General features: G+C 37.1%; 1 protein-coding gene across 2 annotated transcripts; it reads left to right on the plus strand.

Annotated features, from left to right (window-relative positions):
- The first annotated feature begins 17668 nt into the window (after positions 1-17668).
- On the plus strand, positions 17669-25060 carry LOC125841122 (histone deacetylase 2). Of its 2 annotated transcripts, XM_049520137.1 has the most exons (13): positions 17669-18029; positions 18118-18173; positions 20075-20192; positions 20766-20828; positions 20951-21019; positions 21095-21261; positions 21357-21421; positions 21499-21545; positions 21743-21787; positions 21864-21914; positions 23246-23332; positions 24371-24458; positions 24558-25060. In XM_049520137.1, the coding sequence occupies exons 1-13, from the start codon at positions 17838-17840 to the stop codon at positions 24641-24643; spliced, it is 1134 nt and encodes a 377-aa protein (XP_049376094.1). In that variant the 5' UTR covers positions 17669-17837; the 3' UTR covers positions 24644-25060. The 2 variants fall into 2 exon arrangements, with proteins under 2 accessions (XP_049376094.1, XP_049376095.1); XM_049520138.1 differs by lacking the exons at positions 17669-18029; positions 18118-18173 and adding an exon at positions 19785-19902 and having other exon boundaries at positions 24558-24977.
- The last annotated feature ends 704 nt before the right edge of the window (positions 25061-25764 follow it).

Consider the following 25764-nt stretch of genomic DNA (forward strand, 5'->3'; position numbering starts at 1 on the left):
CCAATTCAGTGGTTGATGTCCTGTTTAGATTGCTGTTGAAGTTTTAATCCAAGGTTCATCTGTTAAGGTCCAATCTTCATACTTTTCTTGTCCTTTATTTTACTGAAGTTCTCATGAGGAGACATACACTTTGCTGCATATTGTAGGGGTGTGGTTTTACTGATCTGTGTTTGGATGGATTAATGGTCAATAAATGAGTTTTCCATCTTCTTTTGCAATGCTTCCTTGGAGAGAATTGTTTAACTTTAGGGAACAATATTACGGATAAGATAAATTAGGCTATAACTCAATAAAAACCTTCAGATTGGTGCTCTGGAAATTAATTTGCCCGTGGAATATAACTTTATTGGAAAGAAATTGGATTGGATTTGATAAAAATCGAGGAAGATTGGGCTTAAGGTTAATTTTAGAGAAAAAATCATAAACAACTATAACTTGGAGCATAATATCAATTATAGCTACTATTTTGGTATTCCTTGTATACATGATATTAGTATACTAGGTAAACTTTAGGCCGTTTAACTACTTATTTTCTTGTTCAATCATTTTTTCAAATATATTCATTTTCGAGGATACCTCGAAGTTTGTAAAAAGAAGACAAAAGGCGTTTGTTCCTGAAAGATCTCCGGATGTCGGGGATGGTGTAGATTTACTTTTTTTGAACTTCTTTTTATTTTGGAGTGAAACAATTTGGACATTATTCAAACTCAACATTGTTGTAAAATGGATGTCCACACAATATATTTTGTGTCCAAGTAAAATACCGTGTCCAAGTAAACTTTGTGGCCAAGTAACTTTGTGACCAAGTTACTTTGCGCCCAAGTTTTATAACCTATATATATATATCCACTCTTGTAATATGAAATAACAAGAAGCAAAAACATTTAATAATAAAAGAAAGTTACTACTACTATTACTTTGTCTCTCTCTATCTCTACTCTTTTTTATTTCAATTTATTATCTTCATTTTATAACACATTATCAGCACGAGTCTCTGACCTATCTCAAAGATATACATGAGATGAGTAGCAAAATTGGAGAGATGTTTCAGTATGGTAAGTATCGGGTATGTATTTTACCAATCATTTAATTATGAGCAAATTTTATGTCACAATATCACCTTTCTGTACCTCCTTTTTGAATCTGACATTTATTTGATAACAAGAGTTCTTAAAAAGCTGTTTGGAACTTATTAGTATTATGCAAAAGATATTTATGTTTACATTATTGTCGGTGTAGTTTTTATATCTTAGTGTAAATAAATCTTTGTATGGTATAACTTTGATTTCGATGAATTTTAATATATATAATTAACTAAAATAAGCTTTTAGTTAGCAATAGCTATGATATATTCACTTTCAAATTTGTGATTTTCTTTCCATCTCTTTAAAAGTATATTTCCTCTTTATGTTTTATTTTGGCTCAACTAAACAAAAAAAAAAAATAATAATAATAGTAATAAAATTATCTTATCATTTGAGCTTTGGGTCTCCACTTCAATTAATCTACAAAAAGATAAAGTGAGATTATTGACATGTTATGTGCAAATAAACAAATATATATGTATTGTTATTATAAAATAGTCATCTACACATTTAAAATTTCATTTCTAGCATGAAGGCATCATTTCACTTATCTGAAAATAATTCAACACCTCAAAAAGATTTCATTTCATTTGTCACTATGTTGCAGAAAGGATTAGCATATTGAGTTTTCTTTCCATTAGAAATATGCATTTGAATGATTTCTAATCTTGAAAAGTTAGAAGGATTCTGTTATTATGAATTATTATGTCAATTTTTAAATAATAATCTTTACAATTCTGAATGAGGTTGGATATATCTTGAATCATAAAATAAGATAAAATATATATGATGGGCCAAATAATTATCCTCATAAGTTGAATTTAATTTGAGATATCATTTTATTTATTGTGATTATTAGTGTTTACCTCTAGTTGCTTTATCTATGAATTACAATTGAAGAAATAAATTTTCTTAACTAGCAACAAATGAAATCAATGTTGAGAATTAATTTGTTGATCTTTCAATAAGTGAATTATTCATAAAACTTTTAAGTTGAAAATAGTATTCAGAGGCCACCTACGAGGATCAACTTTGTTTCGGTAATAATTTGTATATGATCTTTTTTGAAGTGTTTTTGTGACTAAATTTATTTGTGCTATTAATAACAAAGTAACAATATTTTAAAGGCTCAAGGATGAATTTTATTTTGGACTATATATAATGCCATTGATTGAGGTAAGACGGTGGATTCAAATTTCACCGCATCAAAATGGTAAGACATCGATTAAAGTCTTGATGCACCATGTCCCTTCGTATTTTGGCCTAACACGCCTTTGTATGGATAAGCCATTGGGTTAAAGTCCCAATGCAATATATTGATATATAATGATGATCCAGCAAATCGATATGCTCTTGCTAAAAATTGTGAAGTCTGTCCCACTGAATGTGCTCCATTCATTTAAGTGAATGTGATAGCAATACAATAAAAGTCTGAAAGATGACAAGATTATTTTATGATTGGGGATATGAATATGGACGTGAATGGACAAAATAATAATACTCATAATAGTGAAAATTATAAAAGAAAGAACATTATGAGTTCTCAAAATGGTCCTTCAAAGAGTGAAGGTAATTTTTGTCATCAAATGGTATGAAAGGTCATTAGAACCATGTTTGCTATGAGACCTAATAATTTGATAAGTTAATAAATCCTCCATCAAAGAAAAGGATGAAAAATTGGTGATACACTTGACTTTCAAAAGTGATTTCAAGGTATGTCATATGAATATGATAAATTTCAAAGCATGACAATGAACTTCTAATGAAAGGAATAATTATGAAGCATGAATATATGATTATAGTCAATTCCTTGAAGAGAATGTGACTTGTGATAAGTATCATGAAAAGTGGATCATTCTTGAAAGTGAATGTGTCAAGAGATGATGAAAATTATAAATAAGGACATACTCATATATGATTTAATAAATACCACAACTCACTCCTACGGGAGGTTAGAGAGAAATAAAGAAATTTATTTTGGTATAAATGATCATTGGTCAAGTACTTTTAGTATATCACAAATATTATGGTATGTTTTAGTATAAACTATCGAAATGGCAAAAGAAAGAAATAATTTCTTGCCACAAAAATTTGTCATTGGTTATGTATCTCTGTGTGTAAAAAAAATATTTTGCCTGATATTAAACAAAAGGGAGGAGATACTAATGACAAAAGTAAATCAATAAAAAAAAGGTCTTACTTGTAATGATTTTGACCATGACAATAATGATATAAGTTTCTCCTTGAAAGAGATGTTTACCACACAAACAATGTTATGAAAGATGTGACAGTATCCAATGTTAATTATGAGCTTTGGTGAGCTATTGTGCTACGACCCAAAGAAATAAAATTGCTCATGATATTGAAATTGTAGTAAGTTTCAGAAGAAACTTTTTAAGTTTCAAAGAAATAGTCAAAGAAAAAAAATATTGAGACTATAAAATATGGAAAGATTTAAGATCTTCATATTACTACAATCAAAGTGGGTTATAAATATTTACGTGAAAGATTACTCATATTTACATATTGTTTGTGGTAACTAAGTATGAGCATGATGATGGAATCACATGCAAAATAAACTAGAAGTTTATTGAAATAAATATCAGTTGGCATGATAGGTTGATGACTATCCCAGTTCAAATGTGATACGAAAATAAATGAGAATTCATGTGGTTATATATATTGAAGAAATAATAAATTCTTCAAGAATTTTCGTGTGTTCTTTGTTCTCATGATAAAATTATCATTGCACCAACTAAGGTTGAGATTATATCTCTTGGAATTTTGAAATGTATATAAAGGTGAATATGGGTGTAACAACCCGTATTATGCATATGCTTGTTCTATTCTTGTGATACTTGACATAGCCTTATAGTAAAGGTGAGGGACCATGCTTCTTATATGATTAGCGTTGGTTTAAACTAACTCGAAAGGTGATGTGATGCCTTGCACGTTTCATCATGTGTACTGCAAGTTAATTCCAACGGAAGTATTTAAACTCGAGACAGTAAGGTGGTGGTAATTGAGCTTAAAGTTGAAAGTTAAGTGCTAAGTTAAAGAAAAAAGGATTAATATTTAGAAAATGGAATAAAATAAGTGAGTTGCTTACTTGACTTAACTAAGTTAGTAGGTGCATCACCTACTTTGACTCATTGACCAGTCCAAAGGACCAAGTAGGTGCATCACCTACTTGAGCTATATGGATCTAGTTAAAAAGGCCAAGGTTTATGGATCAGATTTGGGCCTATGCTAATGGACTCACTTGAGGCCCAAACTAAGTTAAATAAAAGGAAAATGAAATTAAAGCCCAGCAGCCAAATCTGCCAAGGCCCAATATATTTAAGCCCAAGTAAAAGCAAGTAGGTACATCACCTAGTTTGACCTTTTGAGCTGGTTGACGTACATAAGTAGGTGCATCACCTACTTGACCAATTAGTGGCTGAAAATGGAGCAAAAAAGGAGTTCTAGAGAATTTTTTTAATGGTCAGGAAGGCTCCATATAAATCCAATATGATCTGATCTTTTCACTCATTTTTTAACACACAAAATTGAGAATTAACTCCAGCTCTCTCTCTCTCTTTTCTCTTAAGGATTAAAACAACAACATTAAAGTTTTTCTAGGGTTCTTGAAGAAACCCTTATCTCTGCAAGATAAGGTAAGTAAAAACACTTATGAATTTAGCTTAATTCTCCCATGGATGATTAGGAAAACATGTTATTCATGCTCAAGTATAAGTACAAAGACAGAACGTTTCCAGAAGCTACTGCTCACTTCATTGATTATTAAGATACTTTTCTCTTCTTCTTTGATTTAAGTGTGAAGGGAAGCTGAAGTTCTAGAAGAATTCAAGTTATAAGGAAAAGTTGCAGAAATTGAGGAAAGGTGACTGCTCCATTTTGTCCTCATTATGTATGAGTTTGAGTGAGGAATTATGGGTGTGCTGTCATGAAGAACTCAAGGGGGTGGTGAGTTCAATAATTGGTTGTATGATAAATAATGTTTGAAGTTGTTTTATGTGTATTGTTGTTGGTACAACTTGGGTAATCTTGAGAAAGGATATATAATGTATGTATTGGACAGAGAAGGAGTGTGTGGTAATACACAATATTTTAAGGGTTGTATGGGCTCATTATTTGTCAAAGTTAGCTACTATTTTACGAGGCTCACGGTGTGATAACTGCTAATCTTAGTTTATCATGACTTATATTGTAGATTAAAATCTAAAAGGGGAGGCTGAATCGTGATAGTTTTATTGGTTAGAGGATAAGGAATGTAAGGCTATTCGATTCCATATTCTTTGGCATGAAATCTGATAATTGTGATTAATATCAACAAACTGAGTTTCCTAAGCTCTATTCCTAGTCAAGGGAACATGATGGTAGTGTACGATCTCCAATATAGCTAGTCATATTTTCCCCTTTCCTAGGTGTGTAGAAGTACGTCATTAAATGTTTATTACTCTACATTTGTATAATTATCCTCCTATGTGCTAATATAGAAATGGTATTCGCAACAACAAGCTTGGTAAACTATCCTCTTAGTCAATTGAAGTCAATTGTACCATTTAAGCTCACAAGTAATGCATTGATGTTACATAGCTCCATATGTCATTGTTACAGCCTTGCAGTATTATTTTCATGTCTTCTACTACTGGTCTATAGTTCCAAATATAAAAAATGATTATGACCACCAAAACAACAATCTCAAAGATTAAAAAATCTAAGTGAAGCAATATGTATAACTATGGGTGGCAGCCCAGGGGCGAAAGCCTAGCATGGACCGATCCCAATTGGTATAGAAGGGTGGCAGCTCAGGGGCGAAAGCCTAGCATGGGCCGATCCCAATTTGTGTAATTATGAGGACAATATCCCAGGGGTTAAAATGCCTAGCATGGGTCATCCTCTTCTACTACTGATCACCTGGTCATTCGTATCACATGCCTTATAAAGATCATAACACAGAGAAAAGTAAAGAAATGAATGCAACATACATGATCCCACAAGAGTAACAAAGGTGGTCGTATTTCGATCTATGCACTTACAAACGGATACTTGATGTCATTTGAGCCTTGTTTTACATATGTTATTGCCTTACATATTCAGTACATTTTTTTGTACTGACGTCCCTTACGGGGACGCTGCATTTCATGATACAGGCACATGTACTCCAGTCGGTAGACCTCGTTAGTAAGAGCACAAGTACTCAGTTGCTATTGGTGAAGCTCCAAGTTGATTCGGGGCATACCGAGTCGTTGTCACCTATTTTGTTGTTGTATGATAGTTAAGGGTAAGGCAGGGCATTGTCCCACCCTAAACTAAGGTTGTCTACCTTTTAGAGGCTATGTAGACTAATGTATATAGTTCAGTTGCGTCTTGTCTCATAACAAGTTCTGGCCTCAACGACCAAGTCTAGTATATAAGGTTTGAGTCTACTTATGTTGGTTCGTACCGCTACATCCTATGTGAACTGGTCACAACTCTAAGATTTTCATAGTTATTATATGCATAGTAAGCACATGTTGCATGTTGGTTCTCTCGAGCCTTTAGGGCATCGGGTGCATGTTCGTCTTGGTGGGAACTGAGGTGTGACAAAAGTGGTATCAGAGTAGGTCATCCTAGGAAGTCTACAAAGTCGTGTATGTGTAGAGTCTTTCTTATGGATATATTGTGCACCACATTTATAAACAAAAGGCTACAGGACATGTAGGAGTTGTCTCTTTTCTTTAATTTCTTAGATCGTGCGATAGAACCAGTGTTGTAGGTGAATCATATCAAACTTCTAAATTGTTTTATTATAGGAAAGATGTCGGTTACGAGAATGAGTAAGAGTACAGGTAAACGAGTAGATGTGGCTGCTCAAGAAGGGACCAACCAACCACCACCTAGTCAAGGTGTTCAAAGTGAGGCTCAAGATGAGTCTCTATCACAGACTTCCCCCGATGCCTCCATCTCCAGAATATCTAAGAAGCGAAATTGCACCTCAAGAACCCCTGTTAACGCTACCGAGCAAGATTTAAAGAATACAATCCAATTATTAACCCGTATAGTTGCTGGCCAAGGCCAAAGGCAAGAAGGTCCAGTTGTAGGTACTAGTGGTGTAGATAGAGCAGCTAGCACGCGGATGCATGATTTTCTTAATGTGAACCCTCCATCATTCACCGGGTTAGATCCGAATGAAGATCCACAAGACTTTATTGATCAGATCCAACACACTTTGGATGTTATGCATGTAAGTGGTAAAGAAGCACTCGAGTGAATATAATCCTCTTTTGTCGGGATTCTTATTCAGTTAGTGGCGTCCCTATGTTGGACACGACTTAGAGGCTATTCATATAGGTTGCTTATAGATAAATTGCTCGCTTTTAGCCTATTGAATTGTTATTGTTGCCATTAGGGCTATTGTGGTTAGCTGCAGGAATGTGATCTATGCCTAGAAGGGCTATGTTCTGCCTATGGGGCTATATCGATGCCTAGAAGGGCTATGAGCTGCCTACGGGGCTGTATTGATGCTTAGAAGGGCTATGGGTAGCCTACAGGGATATATTGATGCCTAAGAAGGCTATGTGCTGCCTATAGGGCCATGTTGTTGCCTAAGAGTGCTATGAGTTGTCTATAAGTTATATTGATGCCTAAGAGAGTTATGTGCTGCCTACGGGGCTATATTATTGCCTAAGAGGGCTATGTGAATGCCTACCGGGCTAAGGGATTACCAATAGGAGTATATAGAGTGATTAACACTTTTTGGGCTTATGGGGGCCTGAGTAGGTGGTCTTGTGTGTTGTTTGTACCTGCCGAGCTTATGGGGGCTTGGTTAGGTTGTTTTATTATTTTTGATATGTTTAGATTTAGGAGCACGTCAATATACTTATTTTATCCTTTATTTATTTATTAGATTACTCCCAGCATATTACGATACCTGCTCATGGTCTATTGCCTTTTATTCTTGGTATATTATTTTGTACTGATGCCCCATTGCCTGGGGGTACTGCATTCATACCTGCAGGTCCCGACAGACCACCCAGTAGACCTCCTCAGCAGCAGGATTGGCAAGCCCCTTTCCTCCAGAGTTGCCAGAGTTGGGAGGTTTGTTAGTTTTTGTTGTATATATCTTTATGGGTAGGTTGGGGCCCTGTCCTGCCAATCTTTACTACTCTTAGAGGCTTGCAGACTAGTGTGTGGGGTCTATAACTACGTTATGGCCATGTTGTACTAGTTTGTTGATTTGCTGAAGCTTGTTAGTTGTTTGATGTATTATCTTGATCTATACCTGCTTTCAGTTTTGTTATAGAGATCATGGTGGCCTCGACGGCCCAATCACGACTTATGTGCTAGTTGACTATTTCTTTATATGAACTCTTGGGAGTAGCTATTTCTTTTATGGATCTGTTTCCAGGGGTCTTGCCAATTGAGGGCTTAATTTTAAGCCGATATATACTTGTTTGTTTTCTTGATTGCGTGTGGTTGCCATGCACTAATAGCAAATGGTTCATCAGGGTCGGCTCGAGCGTGAGTCTTGACATTAGGAGCCAGGTGCCCCACTTGAATTTGGGGCGTGACAAACTTGGTATTAGAGCAACGTCCTATCCTAGGGAGTCTGCAAGCCGTGTCTAGTAAGAGTCTTGTTTATAATTGTGTTGTGCACCACATTCGATAAGCAAGAAGCTACCGGGCATGTTAGAATGACTATCCTTCTTTTGCTCACCTCGTGCTATAGAGCGGTGTTTTAAGGGTTGAGGTTTTTGCCTTATAATTGATACTTGTATGCAGATAGAGATGGCTGACACCAGACAGACCATAGCTAGCTAGGGGCTAGATACAACTGCAGGTGAGGGTACCGGCAAGGTACCACAGGTGGAGGTATCCCATTGTGAGGCCCAGGGGGAGACATCTTCTCAGCCCCCTATAGCTTCTTCACTGCATCAAGAGCCTCCGAGGGCTACAGGACTTCCGGCTCTACCAGCAGTACCACATCTAGTTCCTTATATTCCATCTGATCAGGATTTCAAGAGTGCATTATGTATGTTAGCACAGTTAGTAGCTGAACAACGCCAACCAGTTGCACCAGATGTTACCGGACCTTCTAAAGGTCCTGGAAGTTCGAGAGTTCGTGAACTTCTTGCCTTGAATCCTCCATAGTTTACAAGGACAGATCGTAGAGAGGACCATCAACACTTTGTTGATCAGCTTCATAGGATCTTTAGAGTCATGCATGCCTCATCAACTGAGTTAGTTGAGTTAGCAACATTTCAATTTTGTGATGTTGCAGTATTGTGGTACAAAAGTTGGGAGAGATCTAGGGGAAAAGATGCATGTCTACCCACTTGAGATAGGTTTACAGAAGATTTCATAAATCACTATTTGACTTGAGAGAATAGGGATGACCGGGTGGACTCGTTTTTGAACCTCCAACAGGGCAGTATGAGTATTCGAGAGTACGGGCTGAGATTTGATTAATTGGCTAGATATGCACCAGCATTTGTTGATACGATGCATGATATGGTGTGTAGGTTTATGGGAGAGCTCAACTCAGACAATATCGACGCTTATTCTACCGCTACACTAAATGATAATATGGATATCTCGCGAATTCAGGCCTTTGCACAAGGCATAGAGGATCGCCGACATTACAGTATATGAGTGAGAATGTCTCGAGAGAGAAAAGAGCTAGGCCCGCTGGTTCACGGGGAGATTTTCAGGGTGGTCCTAGACCTCGATATTCTATTAGGCCACCTAGACCTCCACCACATCAATGCTAGGGTAGTAGATTTGATCGTCAGGGACATTCAGGCCTATGTGAGGGTTCACGAGCATCAGGCTCTCAACAACAGAGGGGTTCAAGCCAGGCTAGGACAACCCCGCCGCATTGCGTTACTTGCGGTATGATGCATTTCAGGAGGTGCAGATAGGGTTCCACATGTTGTTATTCTTGTGGAAAGGACGGGCATGGGTGGAGAAACTGCCCGACCATAGATCAGGGTGTCATAGGTTAGTCGACCAGGTCAGTAGTAGGTTTCTCCTCCTCAGCACAGTCGACATGGCGTGGACCCCAAACTTCAGCAGGTAGAGGTAGAGTCGGAGGCAGAGAGGGAGCATCTAGTTCTAGTAGTGGACATAATCGTACATATTCACTAGCCGGCCGATAGGACTCAGAGTCATCACCAGATGTTGTGACAAGTACATTGATTGTTTGCTCCCATTGTGTTTATGCTTTGATAGATCCTGGATCTACTCTGTCTTATGTTATTCCATTTATTGCGGGGAAGTTATGTATAATAGCAGAGTCATTAGATCGACCTTTTATTGTAGCTACACCAGTTGGTAAGTCTATTATTTCCAGGATAGTCTATCGAGGTTGCACCGGAGAAATTATCGACCGTCAGACCTCTGTAGACCTCATAGAGTTAGAGATGGTCGATTTCGACGTCATTATGGGTATGGACTGGTTAGCATCTTGTTATGCTAATGTTGAGTGCCGGACAAAGATTGTTAGATTCCACTTTCCAGGAGAGGCAATTCGGGAATGGAAAGGCGACGATACAGCAACACCGAAAGGTAGGTTTATTTCCTATCTTAAGACGAAGAGGATGATTACTAAGGGTTGTATTTATCATCTTGTTCACGTTCATGATATAGATGCAGAACCACCGACTTTTCAGTCTATTTCGGTAGTTAATGAGTTTCTAGATGTATTTCCAGACGAGCTCCCTAGTATCCCTCCAGAACGGGAAATTGATTTTGCTATCGATATGCTACCAGGTACACAACCCATATCTATCACTCTTTATAGAATGGCTCCTACTGAGCTAAAGGAGTTGAAGGATCAGCTAAACGACTTGCTGGATAAAGGCTTTATCAGGCCTAGTGCTTCACCATAGGGTACACCAGTGTTATTCATAAGGAACAAAGATGGCTCACTAAGAATGTGTATCGATTACCGATAGCTGAATAAGGCGACTATGAAGAATAAGTATCCCCTTTCGAGGATCAATGACTTGTTTGATCAGTTACAAGGTGCTAAGTGCTTCTCAAAGATTGATTTAAGAGAAGGGTACCACCATATACGAGTTCGGGAGAAAGATGTTCCAAAGACAGCTTTTAGAACCAAATATGGACACTTTGAGTTCTTGGTAGTGTCTTTTGGATTAACCAATACCCCAACAGTGTTCATGGACCTGATAAATAGTATATTCATGCCATACCTAGACTTGTTTGTGATTGTATTTATTGATGATATTTTGGTGTATTCACATTCAAAAGTTGAGCATGCAAATCATCTGCGAGCAGTCCTTTAGGTTCTTCGAGACCGAGAACTTTATGCAAAGTTTTCTAAGTGTGAGTTCTGGTTGGACTCTGTAGCTTTCTTAGGCCATATTGTATCAGATGCAGACATTGCGGTTGATACACAAAAGATTGAGGCCGTAAAGACTTGGCCCAGACCTATGACTCCGACTGAGGTTCGTAGTTTCTTAGGGTTAGCTGGGTACTACAAAAGGTTTATAGAAGGGTTTTCTTCACTTTTAGCACCATTAACAAAGATGACTCAAAAAACAGCTAAGTTCCAGTGGACTAAGGCTTGAGAGCATAGTTTACAGGAGCTGAAGGACAGGTTGACATCAGTAACAGTTCTAGCATTGCCAGAGGGTTCAAAAGGCTATGCGGTGTACTGTGATGCTTCTGGTGTTGGGTTGGGATATGTTCTAATGCAACATGGTAAGGTTATCGCATATGGTTTAAGGCAGTTGAGAAAGCATGAGAATAACTATCTGACCCACGATTTAGAGTTGGTTGTAGTTGTGCATGCGTTAAAGATCTGGAGACACTATTTGTATGACATTCATGTTGACATCTTCACAGATCATAAAAGCCTTCAATATATCTTTAGACAGAAGAAGTAAAATCTACGACAACGTCGATGGCTTGAGTTACTGAAAGACTACGACGTGGATATTTTATATCATCCAGGAAAGGCGAATGTGGTAGCCAATTCCCTCAGTCGAAGATCTATGGGTAGTTTATCCTATTTAAGTGTTGAAAATAGTGAGCTAGCGCGAGAGCTTCATTCGTTAGCTAGCTTGTGAGTCAGATTGTTAGAGGCAGAAGATAGTGGGGTAACAATTCAGGACATAGACGTATCATCTCTAGTTGTAGAAGTAAAATCACGGCAACAAGAGGATCCTAGCTTAGAGCAGCTCAGAGCCAAAGCTCAGGATCAACAGTCTTTAGCATTTGATATAGCAGGATATAGAGTCTTTAGATATATCAGTCGATTGTGTGTTCTGAATGTTGCAGGGCTTCGACATTGGATTATGGAAGAGGCACATCATTCCCGTTATTCTATTCACCCTGGTTCGATGAAGATGTACCATGATATTAATGAGATCTATTGGTGGCACAGGATGAAGAAGGACATTGCTGAATTTGTGGCACAGTGTCCTAACTGCCAACAGGTAAAAGTTGAGCACCAAAAACCCGGTTAGTTTAGGAGATAGCCATTCCTTCGTGGAAGTGGGAAGCAATTGATATGGATTTTATTACAGGGTTACCTCGATCGCGTCGCAAGTTTGACTCTATTTGGGTAATTGTTGATAGACTAACAAAATCAGCCCACTTCTTACTAGTCAGGGCTACTTTTACGGCCGAAGACTATACATGGCTCTATATTAGAGAGATTGTTAGGCTACACGGTGTCCTAATATCTATTATCTCTGATTATGGAGCACAATTTACCTCCAACTTCTGGAAGTCCTTCCAGAAAGGACTGGGGGACACATGTTAATCTTAGTACAACCTTTCACCCTCAGACAGATGGCCAGGCTAAGCGCATAATTTTGACACTCGAGGATATGTTACGGGCGTGCGCGCTAGACTTCAAGGGAAGTTAGGATGACTATTTGCCTCTTATTAATTTTGCATACAATAATAGTTATCATTCCAGCATCGGGATGACACCTTATGAGGCTTTGTATGGGCGAAAATGTAGGTCCTCCATTAGATGGTTCGAGGTAGGTGAGTTAGGGTTGATTGGACCCGACTTAGTACAGCAGACAGTAGAGTAGTTTAAGCTCATTCAGGAGAGGTTGCTAACAGCTCAAACCCGACAGAAGTCATACTCAGATGTCCGACGAAGGGACTTAGAGTTTTGTGTCGATGACTGGGTATTCTTAAAAGTCTCGCCTATGAAGGGTGTTATGAGATTTGGCAAAAAAAGGCAAGCTTAGTCCAAGATTCATTAGGCCATACCGGATCCCTCGAAGGGTAGGATGGATGGCTTATGAGTTAGAATTGACTTCGGGGATAGAATCTATTCATCCAGTTTTCCATGTATCGATGCTACGGCAGTGCGTAGGAGACCTTTCTCGGATTTTCCTAGTTGAAAAAGTTCATATCACAGAGGAGTTGTCCTACGAGGAAACTCCAATTGCCATATTAGATCGACAGGTCCGTAAATTGAGGACCAAAGAGGTGGCTTCGGTTAAAGTATTGTGGAGAAACAAGAATAAAGAAGAGGTGACATGGGAAGCTGAGGATGGCATGAAGTCCAAATATCCTCACTTGTTTCATACCCCAGGGTGATAGCATATCAGTTTATACTAGTGCAGTGAGGTTAGATACCAATCATTTTTTTATATTGTCGCTTATTATTATTGTTGTTGTCGTTGTATATTTGCTCGCACTGTTATTGCAGAGCTATAATGCTTAGTTATTTATGTCATCCTGTGAGATGCCTAGATTAGAATTTATGCGTTTCATGTTCCTGGATAGTCACATTTACAAAGGATACTCTGCCTAAATTTTGGAAACTCCTAAGGACTTAACCGCGTGACTTAGATTTTTTTCATTTGAGGACGAATGTTTCTAAGGGGAGAAAGATGTAACACCCCAACTTTTTAAAACGTCTAAATTAACTCGTATCTTCATGGAAAGACAATGAGGGTGGGTAATAAATTAAGAATGACGTGGTATGTCATATTACGAGTCTAGTTTGCAGTGCACAAAACCCCGTATCCAACCGACATCGGAGTAAAAAGTTATAAGGGTTTTACTACGGACTGTCGGGGTAGAATCCGGGTCGGGTAAAAAATGTGGTATGTCGGCTTACTCAACGTTTTAAGCCATGAAAACATTTCTTTTCACTTCCACACCAGAAAGAAAGGTTAAGAGAGGGTTCCTATGTAGTTCTTTCATGAGGAAGGTTAGTTTTTTACGATTTCTACTAATAAAGGTTGCCCCCGTGCCTAGAAACGTGATCTCTACACGTGGTAATCATTTTTCCCTTCTATTAATTGCATTTGGAGCTAGTTTTTAAAGATAAAAAATTGTGGTTATTGGTGTTTCTTCAAGTTTTACACTTGGTTAACTAAGGTAATCATCTCGGGACTCTTTTATGATTGTTTTTATGAATTTCTACAGACATTTTGACAAGTTGGGGCAATATGGCAAATTTGCTGATTTAAGATTAATTATGAACTATTTATAGGTGCGTACCGACTGTGTATATATAGTGTTGTTAAGCTTAGGACATAAGGAACAACTTTCGTGAAGGAACTACAATATTTCGAGCGTTCATTAGAAAGGTATGTTAAGGATATTCCGTTCTTACGACATGTTTCCTTAAAGCTTAGTTGCAATGTAATTGGGTTGTTATCGTTATTATACTTGTAGCCATTATTGTTGATTGTTGGCTGCTCGAGTGGATATGATCCTCCTTTGTCGGGATTCTTATTTAGTTAGTGGCGTCCCTATGTTGGACACAACTTAGAGGCTATTTGTATAGGTTGCTTATAGCTAAATTTCTCGCTTTTAGCCTATTGAATTGTTATTGTTGCCATTGGGGCTATTGTGGTTAGCTGCGGGAATGTGATCTATGCCTAGAAGGGCTATATTTTGCCTATGGGGCTATATCGATGCCTAGAAGGGCTATGAGTTGCCTACGGGGCTGTATTGATGCCTAGAAGGGCTATGAGTAGCCAACAGGGATATATTGACGCCTAAGAAGGCTATGTGCTGCCTACAGGGCCATGTTGTTGCCTAAGAGGGCTATGAGTTGTCTATAAGTTATATTGATGCCTAAGAGAATTATGTGTTGCCTACGGGGCTATATTATTGCCTAAGAGGGCTATATTATTGCCCTAGAGGGCTATGTGAATGCTTACAGGGCTAGAGGACTACTAATAGGAGTATATATAGTGATAAGCACCTTCTGGGCTTATGAGGGCCTGCGTAGGTGGTCTTGTGTGCTGTTTGTACCTGCCGAGCTTATGGGGGCTTAGTTAGGTTGTTTTATTATTTTTGATATGTTTAGATGTAGGAGCAGGTCAATACACTTATCTTATCCTTGATTTATTTATTGGATTACTCCCAGTATATTACGATACCTACTCATGGTCTATTACCTTTCATTCTCGGTATATTATTTCGTACTGATGCCCCATTGCCTGGGGGTGCTGCATTCATATCTGCAGGTCCCGACAGACCACCCAGTAGACCTCCTCAGCAGCAGGATTGACTTCTATCCGATTGGCTAGCCCCTTTCCTCCGGAGCTGCCAGAGTTGGGAGGTTTGTTAGCTTTTGTTGTATATATCTTTATGGGTAGGTTGGGGACCTGTCTCGCCAATCTTACTACTCTTAGAGGCTTGTAGACTAGTGTATAGGGTCTATAGCTACATTATGGTCATGCTGGCCTAGTTTGTTGGTTTGTTGAAGCTTGTTAGTTATTTGATGTATTTTCTTGATATATTACCTGCTTTCAGTTTTGGTATAGAGATCATGGTGGCCTCGATGTCCCAATCACGACTTATGTGCTAGTTGACTATTTCTTTATATGAACTATTGGGAGTAGCTGTTTCTTTTATGGATCTGTTTACAGGGGCTTTGCCGGTCGATGGCTTAATTTTAAGCCAAGATATACTTGTTTGTTTTCTTGATTGCGTGTGGCTGCCATACGCTAGTAGCAAATGGTTCAGCAGGGTTGGCTCGAGCCTGAGGTTTGGCATTAAGAGCCAGTTGCGCCCCTTGAATCTGGGGCGTGACAAGAATCGATATCAAATAATCGTCGACAATATCTTGAATATAATATAGCGCTCAAAATTATAAATGGTGATGAGGATCTTGATATTAAATATGTCGAGAGTTGACAGATAAATGATTGGCCAAAGAAAATACAATTCAAGTATATTTTATTTCACTTGGAAAAGTGATGTTCTGGACTTATTGTTCATATACTAAAATATAAGGTTAGTGGGGTACAAATGAATTATTGTGCAATAAGTAAAATCGTAAAATATAAAGTACGGCTTGTGCATTGGAAAATAAAATTTTTTCGCTAAAGTGCTGACATTATTGTATGGAGATGTATACTCCTAAGGTGGATGCAATGAGGTTCCTTTCAGTCTGATAATATATGAAAAACTTGAATACACATGATGAATGATTATCATGTCTAGCTAGACAGTAAATATTATGTGAAAATCCTTGAAGGATTTAAAATGTTATAAAGCGATTCCATTGAATAGTACCCCAACGGTTGTAAGATCGCATAACATAAAGATCAATTTTGATCTCATTAAAATGATTAGAAAGTACCATGTCATAGTGCAATTGGTGCACTTATGTATCCTGCTATTATTATTCATGGTAAATAATTTTATTAGTATGCATGCAAAATATAACGTCTCTTATCAGTGGGGATATTAGAGTAAATCAAATATCGATATAAATTATCTATTTTAATTAATCGTGTCAAGATTTATTGACCATGAAATTGCATGAAAGTATGAAGTTTGACATGAAGAAAGTTATTTGTTTTCATGTCGGAATACTGTCATATCAAAATCATTCCACAAGACAATCCATTTAATTTTCATACAAGCGAAAGTATTTTTCAGTTCTTGGTTGTTGCTACTAAAAATTCAGATAAGCAATTTGTCTACACATCAAAGGAGACTAATCAAAATATATTTTATCGAAGTTCTTTTTCTTACTCATGATCTTCAAAATAAGGATGAAATAAATGTTCAACAGTTCGTATTCACCAAGACATTGGCAACTTCAACATTTCAGAGGCTGTGTTACAAGATCGGAATACGTCATCTTCAAGATATTAAGTAATGTTTTCATCAGGGGGAGTGAATACGCGCTGCACTCTTTTTCCCTTAATCAGGTTTTATCCCACTGGGCTTTCCTGGTAAAGGTTTTTAATGAGGCAACAAATAAAGCGTATTACTATACTTTTTCTTTCACTAAATTTTTCTTTTACATGGACATCGAAGAGGGAGTGTTGTAAAATAAATGTCCACACAATATACTTTGTGTCCAAGTAAAATATTTTGTGTCCAAGTAAATTTTGTGGTCATGTAACTTTGTGGTCAAGTTACTTTGTGCCCAAGTTTTATAACCTATATATATATATATAAAAGAAAATTACTACTACTATTATTTTGTCTCTTTGTATTACTCTTCTTGATTTCAATTTATTATCTTCATTTTATAAATGTATACTTGCTTGTATGTGAGTTTGTTTTTAAGAAGAAACAACCTTGTGAGTTGTGATTGGAGAGGGTTATCTTTGTTCAACAAAATTCTTTAACTTGAGTCTCATTAGTTATCTTGATCAAACTATTTAGAAGAGGGATTAAGTTAAAAAAATCTTGTCCAGGTCCTTCAACAACTCATGGCAGGTGTCAAAGCTCCGTTGTGAGTATATACAGAGATTACATACTTGTTCCATTTCAGCAGAGTCAACAGTCAACCTTATGATCTCTCACTCCATCGCCATCAAAGCTGCTCAATATCTCAATCGCTTCACTTTCTGCAACTTTCCTCTCCTCTCTGCCTCTCACCCGATGTCGTCCACAGCCTCTTCCTCCAAAACTGACGACGCTGAAGCTCTACGCCGTCATCGTATTCTTTCTAGCCACCTATATTACGATGTGCCTCCTTCTAAGGTACAACCCAAACATGCTCGCCTTTAATTTTTGAAGTAATTTTTTGAGGAATCTCTCTGGTGTTAATTTTGTTTTTTTGTTCGATCAGGTTCCGTTGATATACTCGCCATCCTACGACATTGCTTTTTTCGGGATTGAAAAACTGTAAGAATTACTGCTGTTTATGCTACCTTTCAGAATGAAATTTGTTGACTATCACTGCTATCTATACCTAAAAAGGGAAGCATAATTGAGTAAAGTTCTAGGAATGGTTAGGTCTAAGGTGTGTAGTTTTGGATGAGAGAAAATAATTGGTGAAATTCTAGAAATGCAATAGAAGTACTAAAACTGGTTAGGTCTAAGGTGTGTAGCCTTGAATGTCAATTTGCATTTGCTACTGATTGGAACGGATTGACATCTGTTCCTGGTAAATCATGACGATATGAGAGAGGGAGCCTTAAATTATGCAAATTTGTTGGAAATTAGTCTATGTACCTGAGTGGAAGAAAATTTTAATGTTATGAAAGGTCAAAAGGAGTGTAATAGGGGATAAATAAAGGAGAAGAGATAACACAAGTATAGTTGACTCCAAACTGAATGAACAGTAGCTCTATATTTAATCCAGATACATTCCGTCTTCGCTGGTTAAGTCCATTCCATTCAACACTAAACAATTTGTCTTACGAGAGTTTGTTGCGTGTATGAGTCACTTCTTTCAGTATGTTCTTTATTAGTTACAGTGTTATCAAAGGCGTGCTTTAAGCGCGCTTAAGCCCTGAAGCGAGGCTCAAAATGTGTATAGCGCTTCGCCTCGCTTTATGTGCGTTCTAAGACAAAATTTTCCTTGCCAATGAGCCTCTTATGAAGAAGTGACACTAAACAATTGATATTTCACTTTGTCATAAAAAAAAATCAATTTCTTTGGTCTTATATTTGTCATTCATGTTTATAATTATTAGTCTTGGACTAAACATATACATTTGTATTTTTTTCTCCCTTTGCGCCTTTTTTCATTAAAGCCCACACTTTATTTGCGTTTTGCACTTAAACCCCCCACGAACCTTAGAGCTTCTTTGCGCTTAAAGCCCCCACGGACCTTAGAGCTTTTTTGCGTTTTTCGCCTTTGATAACACTGAATAGTTATATCCGGATTAATTCCAAGAGTTTGTACATTACTAGATATAACTTCCCTTAATGTGATATCATCTCTACCTCCTCTCTTTCTATCACAATCAATCATCGTAATTATGATATTGTCACACTTATGGACAAGACAAGATGATTTTAGAGGATATGTGATAATCATTGCTTGCAACAAATTTCAATGTCTACAATCATATCATGCGATCTTTTCTAATTTTACTCATTCAGTCTTGATAACTATATGCTGAACATCCAGATGTGACAGCATTCATCTTGTGTATACATTGTATAATGCTGTCACTATGTAGAGCTTCTGTTTCTTTAGTTTAGTTTTTTTTTCTTCGTAACCTTCTTTTCTTCCATCCTGTAAAATAGAAATGGTTAGAGAGGACTGGAATCATGGTTTTGATATTTTTCTTTGCTTCAATTTGAAGCCAGACATCTCTTCTCCCACTGATTTTTCACCTTTTTGTGTGAATTTTATCTCTACCATTTCTCAGCCAAGGGCGCCTATGAAAGGTATAAATATGCATTATTGAAACTAAAACATTGTGTCACTCATCAACAAACAACCTAAAATTTCTCCTCCCCCAAACTCTCACTTGCGTCTGGAAGAGAATTTTATTAAGGACATGTGGGGGTAGGGGGTATTAACTTGAGAATTGAGATATTAGTACTTACATATGAAGGGCATGGGTTTGACAAAATGGCAAGGGCCTCACGTCTATACCTTGCATTCCCTGCAGGTCAGGTGAGTTATCCTTGTTTGTGGTGCTGAATTTCTATCTTGTTTATTATTTTCTGAGGGAGCAGTGTCTATTAGTTTTCCTTCTAAAAAGATATTATGATTATTCTAAAAGAGCTACTGCCTTATCTAGGTTTGAATTTAACTGGATACCTCATACAAGAATTTAACTTCACAGGCATCCATTTGACTCTTCTAAATGGGGTCGAATCTGTCGGTTTCTCACTAAGGAAGGAATCATGGACCAAAAGCATCTAGTTGAGCCTGTGGAGGCAACAAAAGATGATCTGCTAGTGGTAGCAACTTCTACTGGTTAATAGCATCATAGTGATTTATTGAGTTATTAAATCCTTTTGTATTGTTTTTCGAACAGTTGGTTGAGTCAATTTGAAACATGCTCTTTCACTTTATCTCCACTGAGCACATACATGTATTCTTCGTGCTTGCACCTTTGTGGGCTAGTTTAATCAACTCAATGAACTGACAATTTCTGAGGAGCACGGTATCAGTAGCTTTGGTATCTAAGTTATAATCACCTCCATTCAACTAAACCTAGATACCATCATATATGACCATCATATATGATATTCTGATTCCATCCACCAGTTACTTGAGTTCACTTTATATAAGTTTTGAGGATCACTATTTGAAATAATTACTTTGGAAGCCTTATACTTACAACACATCCACTTCTACTTTTCTTGCATGTACCGAATTTACTAGTCACTTTAGGATGCTCTTGGTCTCTTTTCCAATCTAGGTGCTGTAACTCTACTTATCTGTCAACTGTAGTCAGTGGGACTAGCATTGATACGGACTGTCCTTGTACCTGGCAATGTTGATGGGTGACTGATACATTTTTGGTGTAGGTGCATTCTGAATCATACCTGAAAAGTTTGAACAGCAGCTTGAATGTCTCCATGATTGTTGAGGTAAGAGTCAGAACTGATGTTTGCTGCTGTCGGTGTAGGTGCAGAATCATACCTTTTGTTACGCATTAAGAGTTGGTTTTCTTGTTTCCATACTCTTTATTATCTCATGACTAGACCTTTAGGTCCCTCCTATTGCGATGCTTCCTAATTGGCTTGTGCAAAAGAAAGTGCTTCACCCATTCCGCAAGCAGGTGAATTTAGTCATTTGCAGATCATTATATTTTTCCTAATTCTGTGGTTCAGATTTTGTTGATAATTCTCTGAAGGTGGGAGGAACAATTTTGGCTGCGAAGCTTGCAAAAGAACGAGGATGGGCTATTAATGTTGGTGGTGGATTTCATCATTGCTCATCAGAGAAGGGAGGCGGTTTTTGTGTTTATGCTGATATATCTCTTTGTATACATTTTGCATTTGTGCGTCTAAATATCTCAAGGTACATCGAATGGTAATTCATGTATAATGTGTGGCTATGTACAGTTGAAGGTCAAGACATCTCAATGAAATCAATAATGAACTTTTTTCTTGTAGAGTCATGATAATTGACCTTGATGCACACCAAGGAAACGGCCATGAAATGGACTTCTCTGATGACAGTATGTTTCTTGTCATTCATCTTGCATTTTGTGTGCCATTTTAATATTATTAATTGGTGTTGGTTGGATGCATGCAGGAAGAGTCTTTATCCTTGATATGTACAATCCCGGAATTTATCCACTTGTGAGTTTCCATCTTGAATAATCTGCTGCATCTTGAATGAACCGTTACTTTCCTCTCCTTTCCTTGTTTCTCACATGCCCCACCCCTTACCCAAACAGTTGTCTGTTGATTTATGATTCTCTTTCAATTGCGCTGATAGCATCGAAAGGTAGCAGTGTCTGATCAGATCTGTTGTGAATCTATTCTATTTCTTGTAGGATTTTGAAGCCAGGCGTTACATTGATCTAGGAGTCGAAGTTAAGGTTAGATTCAAATCCATAAAACAAGTTACTTCTTTACTCGAACTACGCTGACATCTGTGACTACTAACTTTGGCAGAGTGGGACTGCGACAGATGAATACTTAACTAAGCTAGATCATGCACTTGAGGTGTGTACTTAGACTTTTTGTCACCACTTTCCACACATCTTCTTTTACTCAATAGTGTAACTCATTGTTGCAAGTTAGACACTTGCGGAACTTTGTTTAACCCATGTGCTGGTGACCTGTCCTAGCATGTCTAGCTCTAATTGGTTACTGTTTAATTTTAAATCCTCATGTGAACTCAACAGTTGTAAATTTTATTGTTTGCTCTAAATGAGGAGGATTTTCCAAGGATCAATGGAACGGAAATATTTGGTTTTTTATGTATGTAGCTGTATAATGATCAATGGGTGTTCTCTGGCGCTGATCTAGAGAGTGATGCAACGGCAACTTTTTAACTTTATTTGAACTCAAGTCCTCCATTTTGTGTTTTGTACTATCTTCTGACATAAAAGCAATATTTGTTTTGGTTAATTGAAATGTTTAATTTCCTCCTATCATTGCAAAAGTTCCATATGTTCATTTGTTAGATGGCTACAGTTAGAAACGCTGCAAATAGTTTACTAGTGAAGTTGCAGATTATTATGTCAACATTGTCACTAATACCTTAATTTGTTTTGGTGATTTGATTGCATCAGGAACTAATGTACCTTGGTTCTGATCATTGCTCTTGGCACAAATTCTACAATCCAATCTTAGAAAAACCACAACGATTTTCTATGAATTAATTCTGCAATATCTAGTGTTATTGGAATCGCCTAGAACTCTCTAGGAAGAATGCTTGTGGAGCGTAGCTCTTTGCTTTTTGGTTGAGATGGAGTCGGTGGAACAAAGAAACCCTTAAAGGTATCGAAAAGTGCATCATGAATAGTCAAAAGCTCCCTTATGAACTGAGTACAGTTATATTTTTGGTGTAAAGAAAGATATGTAGAGTTTCAAATCTTTACTAGATCTTTTAGGAGCCTTGTAGCAGCCTTGTAAGAAGAACCAGGTTATCCTTTTGTTTAATCTACTTTGTGAATATGGCGTCTAGCATTTCCTTACCGATGAATATACTGTTACTATTCTGTAAAAAAAAAAAAAAGAAGTCAAAATCTTGGTTTTATTCCTATAATACTGTGTAAAAAGATATTCGCTTTTGTGCAGTGGGATGAATATCTTTGGAGTTTTGACATAAAGCCATACCTCTGTGAAGTGTGTGTGTGCTTCTTTGTTGTAAAGGAATCATTTGATATAAAAGCATTTATGCCTCTGTTTACTGATTCTTCTGTGTTTTTTTATTTGTCAATAACATTCAGACGTATTTAAAAGATACTTTTTGTTTCATAGTGAGTTCTCCGCTATTGTGTTGAGTTACCTTGTATACATGACTGATTGTTATCTTGATGGACTTCCAGGTTGCTGAGAAGAAATTTTATCCTGATTTCATTGTTTATAATGCTGGTACTGATATCTTGGATGGGGATCCACTTGGCAGGTTGAAGGTATGACCCACCGATGGGAAACAAGCTATTTGTGGCTTGCATGCCTGTCGTTATGGATAAGCCACATAGGAGATAGAATTCTAAATTTTTTATATAGTTAATTGGAAGAGTTTTTATAACAAGAAATAATCATAAATTTTGGGATGTAAGAATGTAATCTTTTTTCCTTTAAATCAAAATATAAAAGGATAAACTACATGTTTTCCTCTTGAAATATAGGGTGAAGATATGAGATATCCCAATTCTTCTCCAAGCATAAGACACAATTGAGAACTGAATTACGGAACATACATGCAGTAGACATATTACATTCCTTCCGTCTAATTTTACCTGACATCATTACTGGACAAGTTATTTTAAATATTAGATCGACTTGTATAAAAGTGGTGGAGAAAATAGTTGAGTAATTGGTGAATATTAGCTTGGTGGAGAAGTCATACTTTGATGTTTATATTTTTGATTATTTAAATGAATTTGGATTCCTGATACTTGTGAATTGCAAAGAATGAAATAATCAAATGGTGGTAAACATCTCAGTATGTCTCATAAACGAAATTGTATCATATAAAGTATAAAGTATGATTGATAGTTGCTCGGACCTAAAGGATTTGTGTCTTTGAATTTTACTAGAACATAGTCACAGAAAGGTGAAATATTCATAATGCTCCTCTCTTTTCGAATCTGTCAAGTAGCCAAATACAGGTGCATGCCTTGAATGTGTAGCAATACTATTTGGTTTGATTGAAGTAGTTTCAGTTTTCCGTAAGAACTAAGGTGCACGAACCCTTCAAAAATGTTATTGAGTGCGTATCAGATCCTCCAAAAGTAGTGTATTTTTGGAGAATCCGACATTGGTAGGGAAACATTTTTGGAGTCCCAGCACACATTGCGTATGAATGAAGCTGCCAGATATATTCCTCATACAATTGCAGACCATATAGTCTTCTTTCATTTCTGTGCCAAAAAAGGGAGAGTACTGATTTTATGCCAAATCTTTTGTATGTACTGTCGTTGTTAATTACCTATATGGTCGTGCAGATCAGTCCTGATGGCATTGCTAGTAGGGATGAAAAAGTTTTCAGGTTTGCTCGAGAGAGAAACATCCCCCTCATCATGCTCACATCAGGTCAACCCATCTCTTATTCTCTATTGCACCTTGCTTAATCATTTTGGTGGGCTTGTGCCATATGTTACCTGTAACTGATCTTTTTAATTACATTTTCAGGCGGTTACATGAAATCCAGTGCCAAAGTTATTGCTGATTCCATCGTAAATCTCTGTAATAAATCCCTGATAGATATGAAGAGCTAGCTTACTAACTGGACAAGCATTGTAGGTGAGTGTCCTTGCATAGCTACTTCAAAAGGCCTGAATTTGACCTATGTGGTAAAGTCGAGATTGCTCATTTGTGTTGTATGGAAAGAGAATAATTTCCCGCTTGTATCATATGCTATTGGGATGCTAGAGATGGGAAAAGCAAGAAAGAACTTGTTAAAACTTGTGTAGCTTATTGCTTTTAGCCAAGAATGTAAATTGTGTAAGTGCTAGTTCATGTATGAAGCAACTCATGTAGCTTGAAATAATCAATACACCAGGATATATGGTCTCTGCGTCATGGGTAGTGATGCAGGAAGGAGCATAATATAAAGTTATGGCTCAATCTTGGCAATAGACTGAAACCTGTTTGTGCGTTGTTGTGCTTATATTCATTATTTACACAGTTGTGCAATCAAGTTCTTGTTGTTCCTCCTGTAGTCCTATATCATGTTTTCAGCAGCCCATTTGATGTTAAGTCATATCCAGAGACTTCATTTATGTTGGTCTACTATATGGCTTCAAATGCACCGTCTCTTATTCAAAAGGAAATGTTCCCTCTAATGGAAAATAGACATAATATTGTTGTATACACGTGTAAATTATAGGACTTTGATGTAGTATAAAGAGAACAAAAATTATGATAGAATAATAGATCTGGAGGGATAGAATAGCTGATCATTAGGGATGTTATATGAATATATTTTTTTTTACTTAATGACAAGACTATCAATTTGAGAGACACTATTAGAAATTTGATATGGTTTTAGAGTCTTTGGTTTGTTATCGTGTTTCATAGAGTCCATATGTGATTCTTTTTTCGGAAAAGGGTCAAAATTGCCCCTGAACTATGTGAAATAGACCACTTATACCTTTCGTTACATTTTGGGATAAAAAATGCCTCTGCTGTTATTCTAAGAGATCACAAATGCCCTCAAGAGTTAACACGCCAAATTTTTATTGACGTGGCAAGCCACGTGGGACTAATCCTTCCACCTAGCGTTGCCAACTAAGATTCACTACAAAAGAACTAGACTTTTAGCGGCAACAACAGTCGCCACAAAAGCCCAAAAAACTGTCACTAAAAGTTTTTAACATTAAATTCTAATTTTGTGTTT

The sequence above is a fragment of the Solanum stenotomum genome, chromosome 10 (assembly GCF_019186545.1).
Source record: "Solanum stenotomum isolate F172 chromosome 10, ASM1918654v1, whole genome shotgun sequence".
NCBI classification, from domain to species: Eukaryota; Viridiplantae; Streptophyta; class Magnoliopsida; order Solanales; family Solanaceae; genus Solanum; species Solanum stenotomum.